Source organism: Lipotes vexillifer, unplaced genomic scaffold (genome assembly GCF_000442215.2).
Source record: "Lipotes vexillifer unplaced genomic scaffold, Lipotes_vexillifer_v1.1 scaffold308, whole genome shotgun sequence".
NCBI lineage: Eukaryota > Metazoa > Chordata > Mammalia > Artiodactyla > Lipotidae > Lipotes > Lipotes vexillifer.
This window is the reverse complement of record NW_006792985.1, coordinates 2,552,978-2,567,682: the sequence shown is the minus strand read 5'-3', so window position 1 is coordinate 2,567,682 and position 14,705 is coordinate 2,552,978. Positions and strand designations below refer to the sequence as shown.

Below are 14,705 nucleotides of genomic sequence, written 5' to 3'. Positions count from 1 at the left end.
TGTTTTTTTTTTTTTTTTTTTTTTTTTTTTTTTTAGTTCCATGTAATTTTCAGTCTCTGACTCATATATTGATTTTTTCCCATTCTCTTCCCCCTAATCCTGGGACTCCAGTTAAACATATGTTAGACCTATTCATTGTATCCATCGTGTCTCATACCCTCTTTCCCCCACCCGTTATTCTGTTTCTCCATGCTTCGTTGTTGATAGTTCCTTCTGACTTAACTTACACTTCACTGATTAAGTCTAATCTACCATTAAACTCATCCATTGATGCCTAAGTTCTTATTTTATCTTTCAATTCTCTGATTTCTGGCATCTTTTTCAACTCTGTTACATCATGTTTTATAGTTTCCTGTTGCTTCTAAACATTCTTAAATTCAGTATCCATCTCCATGGATGTAGTAAGCATAGCTTTTCTACAGTCTATGTCAAACAATGGCAGGGACTCCAGATGAAGTCTCTTCTTTCTTATCACGTTGTCGTCTCTAAGTGCCTCGTTTTTATTGTTCGCTGAGCATTTTATGAGAGAATTTGCTTTCAGGAACACTTCAAGACCTAGATGATGGTTGCTTCCCCACCTCCCTTCGTGAAGGGGAGTGAGATTCAAGGTGTTGGCAGCTGGTTCTCTGCCTCTGGTGGCCACATGACTCCTCCCATCCTATTTGTCTCTGGCTGACCTTCCTGGGTTGGCATCACCACTGAGGCAGAAAAGGCTCTACTTCCTTCTCAAAGCTCACGTTTTCCCCTTATTCTCTGCCTGATAATAACTGTTAGATCTTTGATATTTTTCTAGTGGAAGCATTTTTAATTTTGTCTAAATTTTTAAATTGTCTTCAGCTGGAAAGTTGATTGATCTTGGTCATTTAGTCTGCCGTAATCAAGCCTGAAGTCACCTTTTCTGTAAGCTTAAATACTCCTGACTTGTCTCCTCTAGGGTCTAGTTTCCATCATTGTTCCATCTTTGCTTTTTTTCCCCCCAAACTCTAGATCGTATTTCTCTTCATTTTAAAAAGGGTGACCACATTTATCAAGTTGTTATTTAAAAGTATCCCACTTCCCAGTAGTTCTCACACTTGTAAGCCATATCTTTTAACACAGTTTTGTGTTGCCTGCCTATGTTATCAGAATCTTTTATGTAATTATTGTTTCTTACTGAGCTCTGTTAGTGAAATGGAAATAAGGTCACCATGTTTGTTTCATCTAGTGATTTATCAAACAAAGGACACTGAGACAGTGATAGAGGAGGTAAGGTGATCGAGACAAGTCAAATGTCCTTTCTGTGCTTTAATAAAAAATGGATGTACTGTTATCAGAGCCAACTAGATATTTAAAGCCAGAGCGGGGGAAGCAGGGTCTGGCATCACCCACAACACAGGCACCATGGCTCCTTGGGAACACTCTGCGTGCCGTGGAGACAAGCTGGCCCTGAATTATGGTTCTTCTACTTCCCAGGCACGTGACCTTGAGTTATGACCCTTTCTGAAACTCTCGTGCCTCCCAGGATAGTAATCTCGGTCTTGTTGGTGTGTGTTGAGCATCCAGCATGCGTGCCTGGCATGTATTTACGGGCTCAGAAAAGAGTCGTCTTCCTCTAGCTTTGTACTTCACAGTCGCTCAGCTATAAAGTTGTTGCTTCTTTTGTTTTGAGATGGAGTTAGTCAGAATCACAAGCTAGGTTGAGTTGAGGCTCATTTCCTGCTCCTGACTTATTTTCTCTTTTAAAGGGAAAATGTGTTTATTTATCAGCTTCTAAGCTTTACTCTGGTGTTGGATTTATCCCCTTAGAAAGAAAGGGCTGCAGTAAGGTGGAGAAGCAGAGTTTTGCAGCCAAATCAGGTACCACATTGACTAGTTTACTCCTTTTGCCTGCTTCCTCTAAATTTACGTTAAAATAGATTGCTTACTTTCTAATAGAATCAGTAGAATTTAAATAAACAGCTAGGTTTTTTCCATTTTCATCTTTGATTCATCTTTTTAAGGTTTTGTGATTTCCCCCCCCCCCACCCCACCCCACCCACACACACACTTTTTTTCTAGTTTTTTGGTTTGGTTTGGTTTTTTGGCTGCTTTGGGTCCTCATTGCTGCACTCGGGCTTTCTCTAGTTGCAGCGAGCAGGGGCTGCTCTTTGTTGCGGTCATGGGCTTCTCATTGCAGTGGCTTCTCTTGTTGCAGAGCATGGGCTCTAGGTGCGTGGGCTCAGTAGTTGTGGCTCGTGGCCTCTAGAGCACAGGCTCAGTAGTTGTGGTGCACAGGCTTAGTTGCTCTGCAGCATGTGGGATCTTCCCGGACCAGGGCTCGAACCCGTGTCCCCTGCATTGGCAGGTGGATTCTTAACCACTGAGCCACCAGGGGAGCCCCAAGGTATTCTTTTTCACTTTCTCTCCTTTCATCATCATCATAGCTGGTAAAGTAGTGAAGATAAAAATATTTATCCTGCCTCCAAGAGTAGGAAAAAGGCCCCCGTGATATAGGTAGATTCAGGTTGTGGGTTCAGTAACTTGGAGGATAAAACAAAGCAAGCATCTGGATTGCCCCTCTGCTCCCCGTCCTTACTGCTCCGCTGACAACTGTCGGCTCTGCCACTAGGGCTCCCTGAGGACTGCTGCACAGAGATTACTCCTGCTCACCCCCAGCCCAGGGATTGGCAGAATCGCACGCAGGCGATCAGGTAGAGAACACTCAAGGGCAGGAGCCTGTGACACAGCTGCCCACGTCAGTCCAGGAGCTTGGCTGACGTCAGCTGTGAAAGGTAATTGCTTTTTCTTGGCTGGCTAACAAGAGGAAAGTTACTGTGACGAGGACTGTAGGAGCCCTGCTAACCACGGAGGAGAAGGCTGCCGAGTGTGGCCTCCACCCACGCTGGTGCCGGTGTGTTCCCTTCTAAGCTGGCTAAGACTTTTGCCAGCCTGTTCTGCAGAGTGTAGGAACGGAGGAAGAATCTTTCTTTCAAGAAACAAGAGGCACAGAGAAATACAAATGGGGAATATTTTTGTTTAGTCATTTAAGTAAGAGGTTGGAGTCCAGACTGGCTAGAGGTCAAAAGACTTAAGGCCTCCCTGAAGGTAGCAGTTTCCAGGGCCCACCTCCCCTGTTAGGGCAAAAGTAGAGAACCTGAGGAGCCTGCATACTCAGTGGGAATCTGACTGAGGAATGCTGAGTTGTACCCCAGTAAAGCTGTTCCTTTAACCACCACACTTAGGAAATCAGGGCACCCCAGAACATGGCACTCTGTGGTTGTCCAGGGGTGTTGAGTCCTGTGTTAGGTGTAAGGAACAGCTTCTCTCTCACCTCTACAGCTATTTAGGGTGGACACATGAAGCTTGTGGCATGTTTGGGGAAGTAAAGCTCTTTGACCAGCTGCACATCTTCAATCTGGTAATAACTGGTAAAGAAGATGGTAAAGATTACCATCATCTTTATTTGAAAGAGGGGAATTAAACATGTCTCCAGTGACTGAGCTGAGCAGAACCAAACGGAAATGTTAAATCTGTCTTGTGACTTCGTGGGTAGACAGACAGAAGCATTAGAAGTCTGATGGATGAAATGACAATCGTTGAAGCTGGGTAGTGGGTCTGTGGAGGTTCAATATACCATTGTCTCTACTTTTGTATATTTGAAATTCTCTGTAATAGACTGCTTTAAGCCCATGGGAAATGGCATCTGTTTTGTAAAATTAGAAGTATAAAAAGCCAACCTCACACCAGTCAGAATGGCCATAATTAAAAAGTCTACAAATAATCAATGCTGGAGAGGGTGTGGAGAAAAGGGAACCCTTCTACACTGTTGGTGGGAATGTAAATTGGTGCAGCCACTATGGAGAACAGTATGGAGGCTCCTTAAAAGACTAAAAATAGAGCTACCACATGATCCTGTAATCCCACTCCTGGGCATATATCTAGAGAAAACTCTAATTCGAAAAGATACATGCACCCCAGTGTTCACTGCAGCATTATTGACTGATACAATAGCCAAGACATGGAAGCAACCTAAATGTCTATCAACAGATAAATGGATAAAGAAGATGTGGTACATATGTACAATGGAATATTACTCAGCCATAAAAAGGAACACAATAATGCCCACACACAGAGAGAATAGACTACTACATGGCCATAAAAAAGAGTGAAATAATGCCATTTGCAACAACATAGTGGACCTATAGATTATCATATTAAGTAAGCAAGAGAAAGACAAATATATGATATCACTTATATGTGGAATCTAAGGAAATTATACAAATGAACTTACTTACAAAACAGAAATAGACTCACAGACATAGAAAACAGACTTATGGTTACCAAAGGGGAAAGTGGGGGGAGGGATAAATTAGGAGGTTGGGATTAACAGATATACACTATTATATGTAAAATAGATAACCAACAAGGACCTACTATATCGCACAAGGAACTATATTCAGTGTCGTGTGTGTGTGTGTGTGTGTGTGTACACACACACATAACTGAATCACTTCACTATACACTTGAAACTAAGGTAACGTTGTAAATGAACGGTACTTCAATTGTTTAAAAATCCAGAAATATTTCTGAAGATTTTAGGGGAAGTTTTTTATTAGTTAGAGGTAATAGTATAAATCAGAGAGCTGCCTCTACATCTGTAAGCTAACAAAGTAGGAAATCTGTAACTAGATTAAGAGGCCCTACCCCCTTCATCCCTTTTACATTGAGTCATTCCCACTACCTGGCAGCTAACATAGGGCCAGTTCTTCTTTTCTTTTTTAAAAAAATACATCCCCCAGGAGCACATTTCTTTATATATACACAACATAATGATAACTGAATACAGTACAGTAAATCCACAAGCATTTATTGCCTGTTGATTATATGCAGACACTGTACTAAGCCCTGAGGATAGAAGTCATTGACTTCAAACGGCTAACATTCTAGGAAGGGGGTTAGACATGCAAGTAAAATAAAGATAAAGCACAGCATGACTACTGAAACAGTAGAACTCTAAAGGATCCCGCCAGCGTGGCAAGGGGGGTTATGAATGCCAGACTCTGTGGAGAGGGGAGGTGTGTGCAGCGGTCTCCAGGTGAAAGTGGTGTCCGAGTGAGGGTTCAGGGATGAATGGGAGTGCCCTGGGCTGCAGCACTGAAGGGGCAGCGGCCAAGCCAGTGGATTAGTGAAATTATGCCTGGTTTGGTAACGCCGGACTATAAGGACTGAGGTCAGTTGTGGCAGGAACTAGAGGTAAACCAGACGGGACGTGAAAATCTTTGTGAAAATCAGGCTGAGGAATCTGAGCTCTGTCTTGGGACTTGCCAGTAGGACAGCAGCATGGTCAGAATTACCACCCTGATTTATGGTTTTAAGTGCTGACTTGACCTCATGTGTTTAATCTCTTCCTGTCCTCAAGCTCACATGTCAGTTACAACATTTTCAGTTACAAGTGACACAGAACTCAACTCACATGGTTTAAACCCAACGTGGATGAACCTTGAAGATATAAGCCAGTCACCACAAGACAAATACGGAATGATTCCCCTTACATGAGGTACCTAGAGTAACCAAATCCATAGAGACAGGAAATAGAGCGGGGGGTCGCCAGGGACAGGGGAAAGAGGGAACAGGGAGCTATTGTTTACTAGGTACAGAGTTTCAGTTTTACTTCTGGAGACGGATGGTGGTGATGGTTGCACAAGAGTGTGAAGGTACTTAATACCAGTAAACTGTATACTTAACAGTGGTTAAAATAAGTATCTTATGTATATTAGTACAATACAAAAAAGTACCAAAACAAAATGGCTTAAACCAAACAGAAAACATTATTTCCTAACAGCTTCCTTGGTAGAGCAGCTTCAGACTTGGTTAGTTGTTGATTCAACAGTATCAAAAAGGACCCAGGTTGTCTTCAGCTGCCCACTCCACCAGCCTCCACCCACCTGCTTCCTCCTCAGCCAACTCCCCTTGTAAGACAACTGCCCCAGTCAGAAATTTCTTTCCAACAGACTCACAGCTATGGAGAACAAACTAGTGGTCAGCAGTGGGGAGAGGGAAGGTAGGGGATTAAGAGGCACAAACTAGGGCTTCCCTGGTGGCGCAGTGGTTGAGAGTCCGCCCGCCTGCCGATGCAGGGGACACGGGTTTGTGCCCTGGTCCGGGAAGGTCCCACATGCCGCGGAGCGGCTGGGCCTGTGAGCCATGGCTGCTGAGCCTGCACGTCCAGAGCCTGTGCTCCGCAACGGGACAGGCCACAACAGTGAGAGAGGCCTGCGTACCGCAAAAAAAAAAAAAAGAGGCACAAACTACTATGTGTAAAATAAGCTACAAGGATAGGTTGTACAGAGCAAGGCGTATAGCCAGTATTTTATCATAACTTTAAATGGAGTATAATCTATAAGAATTTTGAATCACTGTGTTGTACACCTGAAACTAATATTATAAATCAACTATCCTTCAATTAAGATAAAGAAAACAAATTTCTTTCCAAAAGAGCATCGAATAAGAGAGACCATCTAAGAGCAAAAAAGGCTTCCAAAATCACGTATTCTTTAACATCCCCACTTGAATGTCTAATAGCCATTTCACCTGCAGCACAGCCGAAGCCGAGCTCCTGATGTCCTCCTCCCCCACCCTCTTCTCACCATCTTTCAGTCTCACTAACTGGCAGTTCATTCTTTCTCCAAACCATTCCTGTACTCAGGCCAAAAACCTTAGAGTCATCTTGGGCCCCTCTCTTTGTGTCCCACCCTACATCCATCAACAGATTCTTTTGACTCTGCCTTTAAATGTTTCCAGGGTCCAGCTGCTCTTCACCACCATGACTCTACTTTGAGCCACTACCATCTCTTATCTGGATTATTGCAGTACCTTCTTAACTGGTCTCCCTGTTTCTGCCCTTGGTCACTTACTTACTCATTTTTTGAACAGATATTTCAACGAGTACTTAATATATGCAGGCATTGCTCCGGGTGCTAGCAAGTCTGCAGGTAAAAATCCCTGCCCTCCTGGAGCTTTCATTCTGTTCTCAAAAGAGCAGTCAGAGTGATCTCCTTCAAATGTTAAGTCAGTCATGTCACTTCTCAGAATTCTTAGATTTATGCTATAGTCTGTACATGTAGGTGATGAGGAAAAGCACGTTTTAATCTCAGGGTGCCTGTGCCTCTGACGAATGCTGTCATGTCACAGAGCATAGTTCAGTTTGAATGTGAACTTTTAAAGTGCAGAGAAAGAGGATGAAAAAAATAGTTTCTAGCATGCAGGATTCTAGAAATAGAAAGCACCGCATTGAATGACTTCAGAGGCATCTATGTGATAGAGTGATCACTCCAGTAATGATTTCTTAAGCACCTGCCTCTCATCCTTTTTCCTTATTTTGCTGAATTCTTTGGACAAGTTGAGCTCTCAAAACACATTGAACATCTATTAAATGGATTTGCCCCCTCTTGAGTTTTTTTAAATTGAGCTAACACGTACATGCAATAAATTACAACGTTTTCAGTATACCACTTAATAATGTTTTGCCTGTGTATGTTCCCATGTAACTTCTAATCCAGATCAAGATATACCATTTTTTTTTCAGCACTCCAGAAGACTCCCTTGTTCCCTCTTTCAGTCCATATCATCTTCCAAATGTAACCAGTATTCTGACATGTATCACTGTAAAATTAGTTTTGCCTGTGTCTGAACTTTGCATTGATGAAATCTTTTACATCTGGTTTCTTTCATGCAAAATTAGGTCTGTGAGATTCATCCATGGCATTGCAGCTAGCTCTAGTTCTTCCTTTTTTGTTGCAGTATCATATTCCATTGTGTGAAAATACACAATTTATCCATTCTACTATTGATAGATATTTGCGTTATTTCCTGTTTTGGCTGTTATGCGTAACATGTCTTTTGTTGGCTGTAAGCATTCATTTCTCTTTTCACTCTGGGAGTGTACTTGCTGGGTCATAGGACATGCTTACGGATATAGAACTTAAGGAGAGAGTGCAAACAATAAAGTGGTTGTACCCTCTGAGGGGTGTGAGATGTCTTCCCGGATCCGGTGGGTCTGAGCTGCTGCCTGACCCATTATTTGTTCATGTTTTTGTCTTCCCCCTGCTCTACCCCAAGCCACAGTGTTGAACAAAAGTAATGATTAGAGCACAAAGACAAGGTTGAAATTGTGCAAGACGGAATATCAGTAATCCTTGGATTAAAAGGGAAATTCTCCAGTGACCTATTATCACATGACACAGTTCTGTTACCTTCATCACATCAGTTTCAGTTCCATTTTCTCAATACTTGAAATTTTTTTTGAAAGAGGTGGGAAACAAAACACAGTAGGAAACCCTATTCCTAAATACTAAATGTTTGGGCTACAGAATTAGGCGAGACTGGAGGGGGCTAGCAGTGATCTGATTTCATGCACATACTGATCGCTAGGAATACAAAGTGATGAACAAGATACATAGAGCTTCCACCACGTGGGGAGGCCGACCGGCAATCGCAGTGCACCTTGGGGAGAGCCATGGGGAGGAGCACAGTAAAGAGAAATGCCGGCGTCTTCCTTTACGTGACACACACGAAAACCACGACGTTACTGCGCCGGAGGTCACTCAGCTCTGCACCACCAGCCAGGTGGCCTACCCTTGCCTCCGTTCTGACACTGTCTCCCTGGAGGTGGCATCAGACTCCACAGGTTACAGGTCGGTCCCGCAGGACCGACCCCACCTCAGATGCCAATTGCAAGTCTAGGTTGTCACTGTGCTTCTGACCGATGAGGTCCAGATCAGCGGTTCCCACGACCCGCTCCTTGGGTTCGATCAGTTTGCTAGAGGGCACAGCATGAGCCAAGCCTGGAAGCTAGGCAGAGCCCGACACGCCGGGAGCTTTTAGAAAAGTTAAATCTTCACTGGGGCTGAAGCATAATGTTTCGGGGAGAATAGTAGCAAGCAGTGAAGCTAGAAATATAATCAGATATCAGACCATGAAAAGCTCTAAAATAATAACAGCAGCCAATGTTCTGGAGGAATTGGCTTTTTCCAGACTCCGGACTAAGCACATATCAAGGACTATCTCATTTAATATTTAATATCCTTAAAACACAGGTACGTTATTATAGATGATAAAATGTAATTAACTGGCCAAAGCTACAGCCCTTAAAATGACAGGTCTAGACCTTAAATCTGTATCTTTTGAATGATCGAAAGCCCGTTCTCTTAGCCACTCGTATAGCTAATACCACATAAGCCATGCTTTATCCTCCTAGGAGCTCAGCTTCTTAAATGTGATGTTTCATTATAGCGGCACCATTTAGGATAATGATTCCTTTTAAAGAAAAAAACTTCACGGACCTTTAATATTGACTTAAATAAGCTAGTGTTCCTCAAATGGATGCAAATATAAAACTGACATAAACTCCTGGTACGTACACTGCTCGTATATCAAAATAAGTATACCAATTAATACCCCCCCCCAAAAAATTAAAGTGAATGAAATGCAAATTAAGTAGCACTAATTTAATGTCACTGATGGTGTTTGGTGAAAATCGTTGCTCTGGATGAGTGAGTGGCACTGACACTTCGCTTGGTCAGGGCACCCTGGCTGCCAGCGGCTGTGGAGACTGCACTTCCCATACCTGACCTCTCGTTCAACCTTCCAGGAAACCATAACGCTGTCTCGCTTCACTTGGAGTGTGGACATCTCACACGTTAGATCCACCACTTCCCATTCACCTATAACACCTAAAGGCGTGCTGCATGGTACCCATAGGATTGTAAACCCACAGGCTCTGAAATACAGTTCCTGTGTTTTAATGCAGCTTGAATTCAGAATGTTTATTTAAAGTTCCAAACTTAATCAAATGAGATTCGATCTGGAAAGGACTTTGGTCTGTGAATGAGAGTGGGAAAAGGAGGACGGCTACGAGGGGCACGTGTGCTGGCTTTTGAGGGCTGCTAAAGTAATGCTTAGTAAGAGACTCTTCTGACTTTTTTTTTTCTGCTGCTTCACAGGGGTTGGCACCAGGAATTATTACAAAAAGATTGGCTACAGATTGCAAGGTCCGTACATGGTAAAACATCTAAAATAACCGCCACACCAGCGCACCTTGATAACTATCCTCCCTGGCAGAAAACAGAGATTCAGGATGTGTTGAACACTCAGCACAGAGGCTGAGCGAAGCACATGGACCTCCCTTGACCCCCTGACAAGGAGCCTCCCCCTCGCCCTCCCGCTGGAGCCACAGAGACTGGAAGCCGCACCCAGGGCCAGGCCGGGTGTCTGCTGACCAAGCCCACAGAGCCTGGGCACTCAGAGCCCCCGCACCGCGCCCTCCTGCATGTTCTCAAGACGTCACTTCCGTTTCAAGGCTTAAGTCCTGTATCCAATTTCTAAATTCTGCATGAGGCCTGCAAGTGACCTAACCATGACTCAGGCACAGTGACAAAAGCAAACTGATCATCTCATTTGAACTGCATGGTTCATGAACTAAAAACTGGCTATGTCATTTGAGGAGGACACTTAGTTTCTATCAGCAGGTTATTTATATCCTGTACAGACAAAACGCCAGGTTGGGACATGTGAAAACTGTCACGTTGATCTCTGACCTATAACTACATATGCCTTCCAGCACAGGTCAAGAAAATGAGCTTTTCTTTTCACGGACAGCATTCTGGTTTGAAATAACAGTGTGATGGGGAGAGAAGAAGCAAGATTGTAGGCTTATGTTTCAAGCTTGAAACCAGCCTTTCTCATTTGGGCATCTACCATCTATGAAGGGCCATTACAGACATCCATTTATTTCACATTTTTAATCGTCTGTACTTTGCACACTCTTGACAATTGCAAAACACCGTGGGCGGCACTTTCTCCCAGAGAGGCGTTTGGCTTCCCCATTGGTCTGTCCTGAGCAGGCAGAGTCTGCCGTGCATGTATCTGGGTTTGGGTGATATCTGTGGATGTCAAGAGGCACATCCACAGGAGCTGTTCCCTTTATTTTAATTCTTTAAATGGATTTTGGTTTGTTTTAAATGGAGAAAGGTTAGGGTTAAACTTTTTTGTGAAAGCAAAAAAATGGAAAACAGGCCCAAATCTAAAAATAGGAAAGAGACTAGCTTTTTCAAAGTTTCATCTTTATAGAACTGCCTCTATATAACTTCCAGGTAATCTAAGGAGACTCAGCCTGGAGAGGGTCAGTTCTAAGAACGTAGCTTAACCCTGCATCCCTTGGCTTCTGTGGCATTTTACAAAGGTTTATTAAATGGAATTGATTCTTCTAAAGGTTTGGAAAATAAAATCTTCAGCATACAAGGAAGAATCACGGCAGGTGTTTTCCTCTCCCTGTAAACGCAGTGACATTTGCTGTGAGTTTACAGGTTTGGGTTTCCTGCCTGCGGCACTGTTTCTTTCTTCCTGGGTCCTGTTTGCCATTTTGTTAAACTGCTACAAGGCAAATGGCGTTGACTTCCTGTGGGCTCGCTGTGGCACTGCAGAGGCTTTCTGTGAGTGCCACTTAAGGAATTCAGCTACCTCTCAATTTTGAGCCAAACTGACGATTATAGCCCAGAACACAGCCTCTCAGATAACTGAGGAACTGCCCCAGAGAAGCGTGGTTTTCAGGACAGTCTTGGGGGAAAAAAACCAAAAAACAAAAAAGATCGGCACATACACAGCGAGTCAGTATGGTCTTGGCACCTGGGAAGGAAGCCTTGTCATGGAAGGAGTATCGGCACTGGCTTCCCAGCCAGAGAGGCATTTAACCTTTATGTTTAACGTGGACATTCTTCCAGTCAGTGCGCCCTTTTCTTTAATAATTAAAGCAGACGTACAGTGTATGTTCAATAGGCCACAAACAGGCTGTTGTGTTTAGCATCAGATTCAAGTTAACTCATGGATAAGCCAGAATGACTTCCCCAGACCTCGATATGTGAACATTTCTTTTACCAAGCCTTTCTGCCGCTAGAAGCTTCAGCTTCTCCCCTGACTGCCAAGCACTGTCCCCGACATCTGTGGTGCCTGGCGCCTCCACAGCCCGGCTGGCCTGGCTCTCCTAGAGATACGTGCACTTGCTCAAATGACCACCTCGTAAGAAAGATCAGTTAGGCAGGATCCTGTCCGCCTCCGCCTGAAACCTTTAAAGCTGCAGCTTGTGTTTCTGATCTGTATTGAATGACTCCTTAGCAACCATCTCAGGCCCACTCACATAGCTCCGCTTTTGACTCAAGTTTTTGTTAAATCACCTGGAGAGGTTTTGTTGTTGTTTTTAAATTATCAAAAACAGACTGAAATCTATTCAAATAAAAAATGAGACTTTAAAAATACATTATCGCCAAGTAAAAGGGCCTGGTAGAGCTCACTGTTTCCCCAACTTAGGAATGAATGTGGAGCCCTTTTAAAGGAAAAAATGTCTAACACAAACGAATACTGAAGAGTACAACTTAAAAGCCAAAGCCTGTTCTATGAAAACAGCTTTCGAAATGCAAGTTTTCATTTCCAAAGGTTTTTTTTTTTTTTTTTTTTGCGGTACGCAGGCCTCTCACCGTTGTGGCCTCTCCCGCTGCAGAGCACAGGCTCCGGACGCGCAGGCTCAGCAGCCATGGCTCACGGACCCAGCCGCTCCACGGCACGTGGGATCCCCCCGGACCGGGGCACGAACCCGTGCCCCCTGCATCGGCAGGCAGACTCCCAACCACTGCGCCACCAGGGAAGCCCATTTCCAAAGGTTTTTATGGGTGGTTGTTTTTTAAGATTATCATCTAATTAAAAACAAAATTTTGTTCATAAAGAACCCATAGACCCTTAAGCTGATGAAAGAGCTCAAGATCTAGGTTCTGAAAACCTGGGCTCCTTTACTAACTCTGAAGCTGTGGGCAAGCCCCCTCCCCTTCTTCAGCTACACACTCCCCGCCCCCCTCCAATTTGTAACATGAGAGAATGGCCCATCTGTCAGGGTAAGCGCAAGGTCCAGTGGGGTCCCATTTGAGAGACACTGCATAAACCACGACATTATGTAAAATGCCGTTAACTCCAGTGAAGTGGCTTCTCGACAGATGTGTGACCTCGAGCAAGAAAACTCTGCTTCTCAGCAAGTTTCCTGTCTGTAAAGTGGAAATGATAACAATTTCTCCCCCGTGCAGTAGTTGTCAGGATTAAATGAGCTCACGTATGTCAGTTTCTTAGACCAGGGCTTGTGGAATGCAAAACACACTACAGGTACTGGCTATTATGACCAATAGGTAACAAGTGCAGTATCTGGCCCATTTTAACATGGGAGTTTCTTATCTGTTGGCAGTAGAATCTGATTTTTTGCTAGAATCTCTAACTTTTGCCTTCTCTCCCATCCTCTCATTGTTCCTTCTGTCTCATTCACATAAGCCTAGGGTAACAAATTGTCAGATCCATGCTTTGAGGGACAAGAAACTAGCTGAGACTCTGCAACAGCAAAAAGCATTTCCAAATATCACTCATTCTGGGGGCTTCCCGGAAAGTTGTCCAGTATTAGCATGGGCTGTGGTCGCCCATGAGTGTGCACAGGTAGCCACATCCACTTAGGGAGTCCCCCGAGGGAGGCTGGCCACCTTCCGTGGCAGGAAGAAGCATCTGTGCGCCATCTGTGCCTTAGGGTTGTGTGTGCCCGCTGTACGCTCGTGTTGAACTCCGTGCAGGCAGCTCCAGGAACTAAGCTTACAGACCTTTTAAAGAATCTGATTTTCACATAGATAATCAAACACATGCCTGTAACAAGGGGCAAACCAGTTGCTTTTCTACAGCCAAATGTGCAGCCTTATCTCTTCCTGTCTCCACATGCCTAAAATACCCTTCTGTCCACCTGGAGGACCCCTCCTCCAAGGAGGGAACTGCCATCCCACGTGCTGTTTCTCTATCTCGGCCACCCTTATGCAGCCCTCAAGGTCAACGCTCGTCTCCCCCCATTAACAAATGAAGACACAGGCTGGTGTCATCATGGCTGGGCCTGAAGCCCCAGGGCCACCACGTTGCCCATTAGAGTCGGCACCAGCCCTAAATGTCCACGGATCGCATACGCAGCCACGTGAAAGGTGCCCGCGGAGCGGCCCAGCACAAAAGCCCTGAGCTCAGCTATAATACTAAGTGGGTTTAGGATTCCAACGCGAGTCACTGACTCGGCCTTTCTCCACTCCACCCCCATGTTTTCAGTCAGCTTATGTTTAAAGAAGACACAAGTACTGAGCAACGAGGCTGTGCTTTCATATTATTTCATCCTCACAACAACCTGTAACCTGAGTCCTGTCACCAGCCCGGTTTTCCCCAGTGCAGGTAGTGGAAGGGCACAATGTCATCAAGAGAGAACGCAGAGCAAAGGGAGAGTCTGCTCTTTCCGTTTCAATAAAAGTAGATTTTTTGGGTTCTAAAAATTATATATGCTCAATATAACAGATTGAAATGAAACAGAAAGGTACAAAATAACCTGAAATCCCACCATCAGACAGTGGTAAGCCCTGTGATGAACGTGCCTCCATGCGTCTCACCCGCACCCGAACGCACACAGCCATCAGTCACCTTTACGTAAAACGGTCACGCAGTACACGTCGCTTTGTAACCTTTTTCACTCCACAAAATGTAATAGCAGCATCTTCCCGTGTCAGTACACACGGATCTACTTCATCGTTTTTAATGACTACCTAGCTTCCCATTGTCTGCAGATCCCACACTTTAAGTGGGTCCTCTCATATCTTACATTCCTTTATATCCTCATTGTCACAATAGCTAGAATTGTGTAT

General features: G+C 44.2%; 1 protein-coding gene across 2 annotated transcripts in view; it reads left to right on the top strand.

The window, feature by feature from the left end:
* The window catches only part of ELP3 (elongator acetyltransferase complex subunit 3), a 109,527-nt gene extending 98,271 nt beyond the window's left edge, over positions 1-11,256 (top strand). Inside the window, exon 15 of one of the 2 annotated variants that reach the window (XM_007466155.1) lies at positions 9,960-11,256. In XM_007466155.1, the coding sequence (XP_007466217.1) occupies positions 9,960-10,036 (77 nt within the window). In that variant the 3' untranslated portion in view covers positions 10,037-11,256. The remainder of the gene's footprint in view (positions 1-9,959) is intronic. The other variant, XM_007466156.1, reaches the window with a different exon arrangement.
* Positions 11,257-14,705: the final 3,449 nt, after the last annotated feature.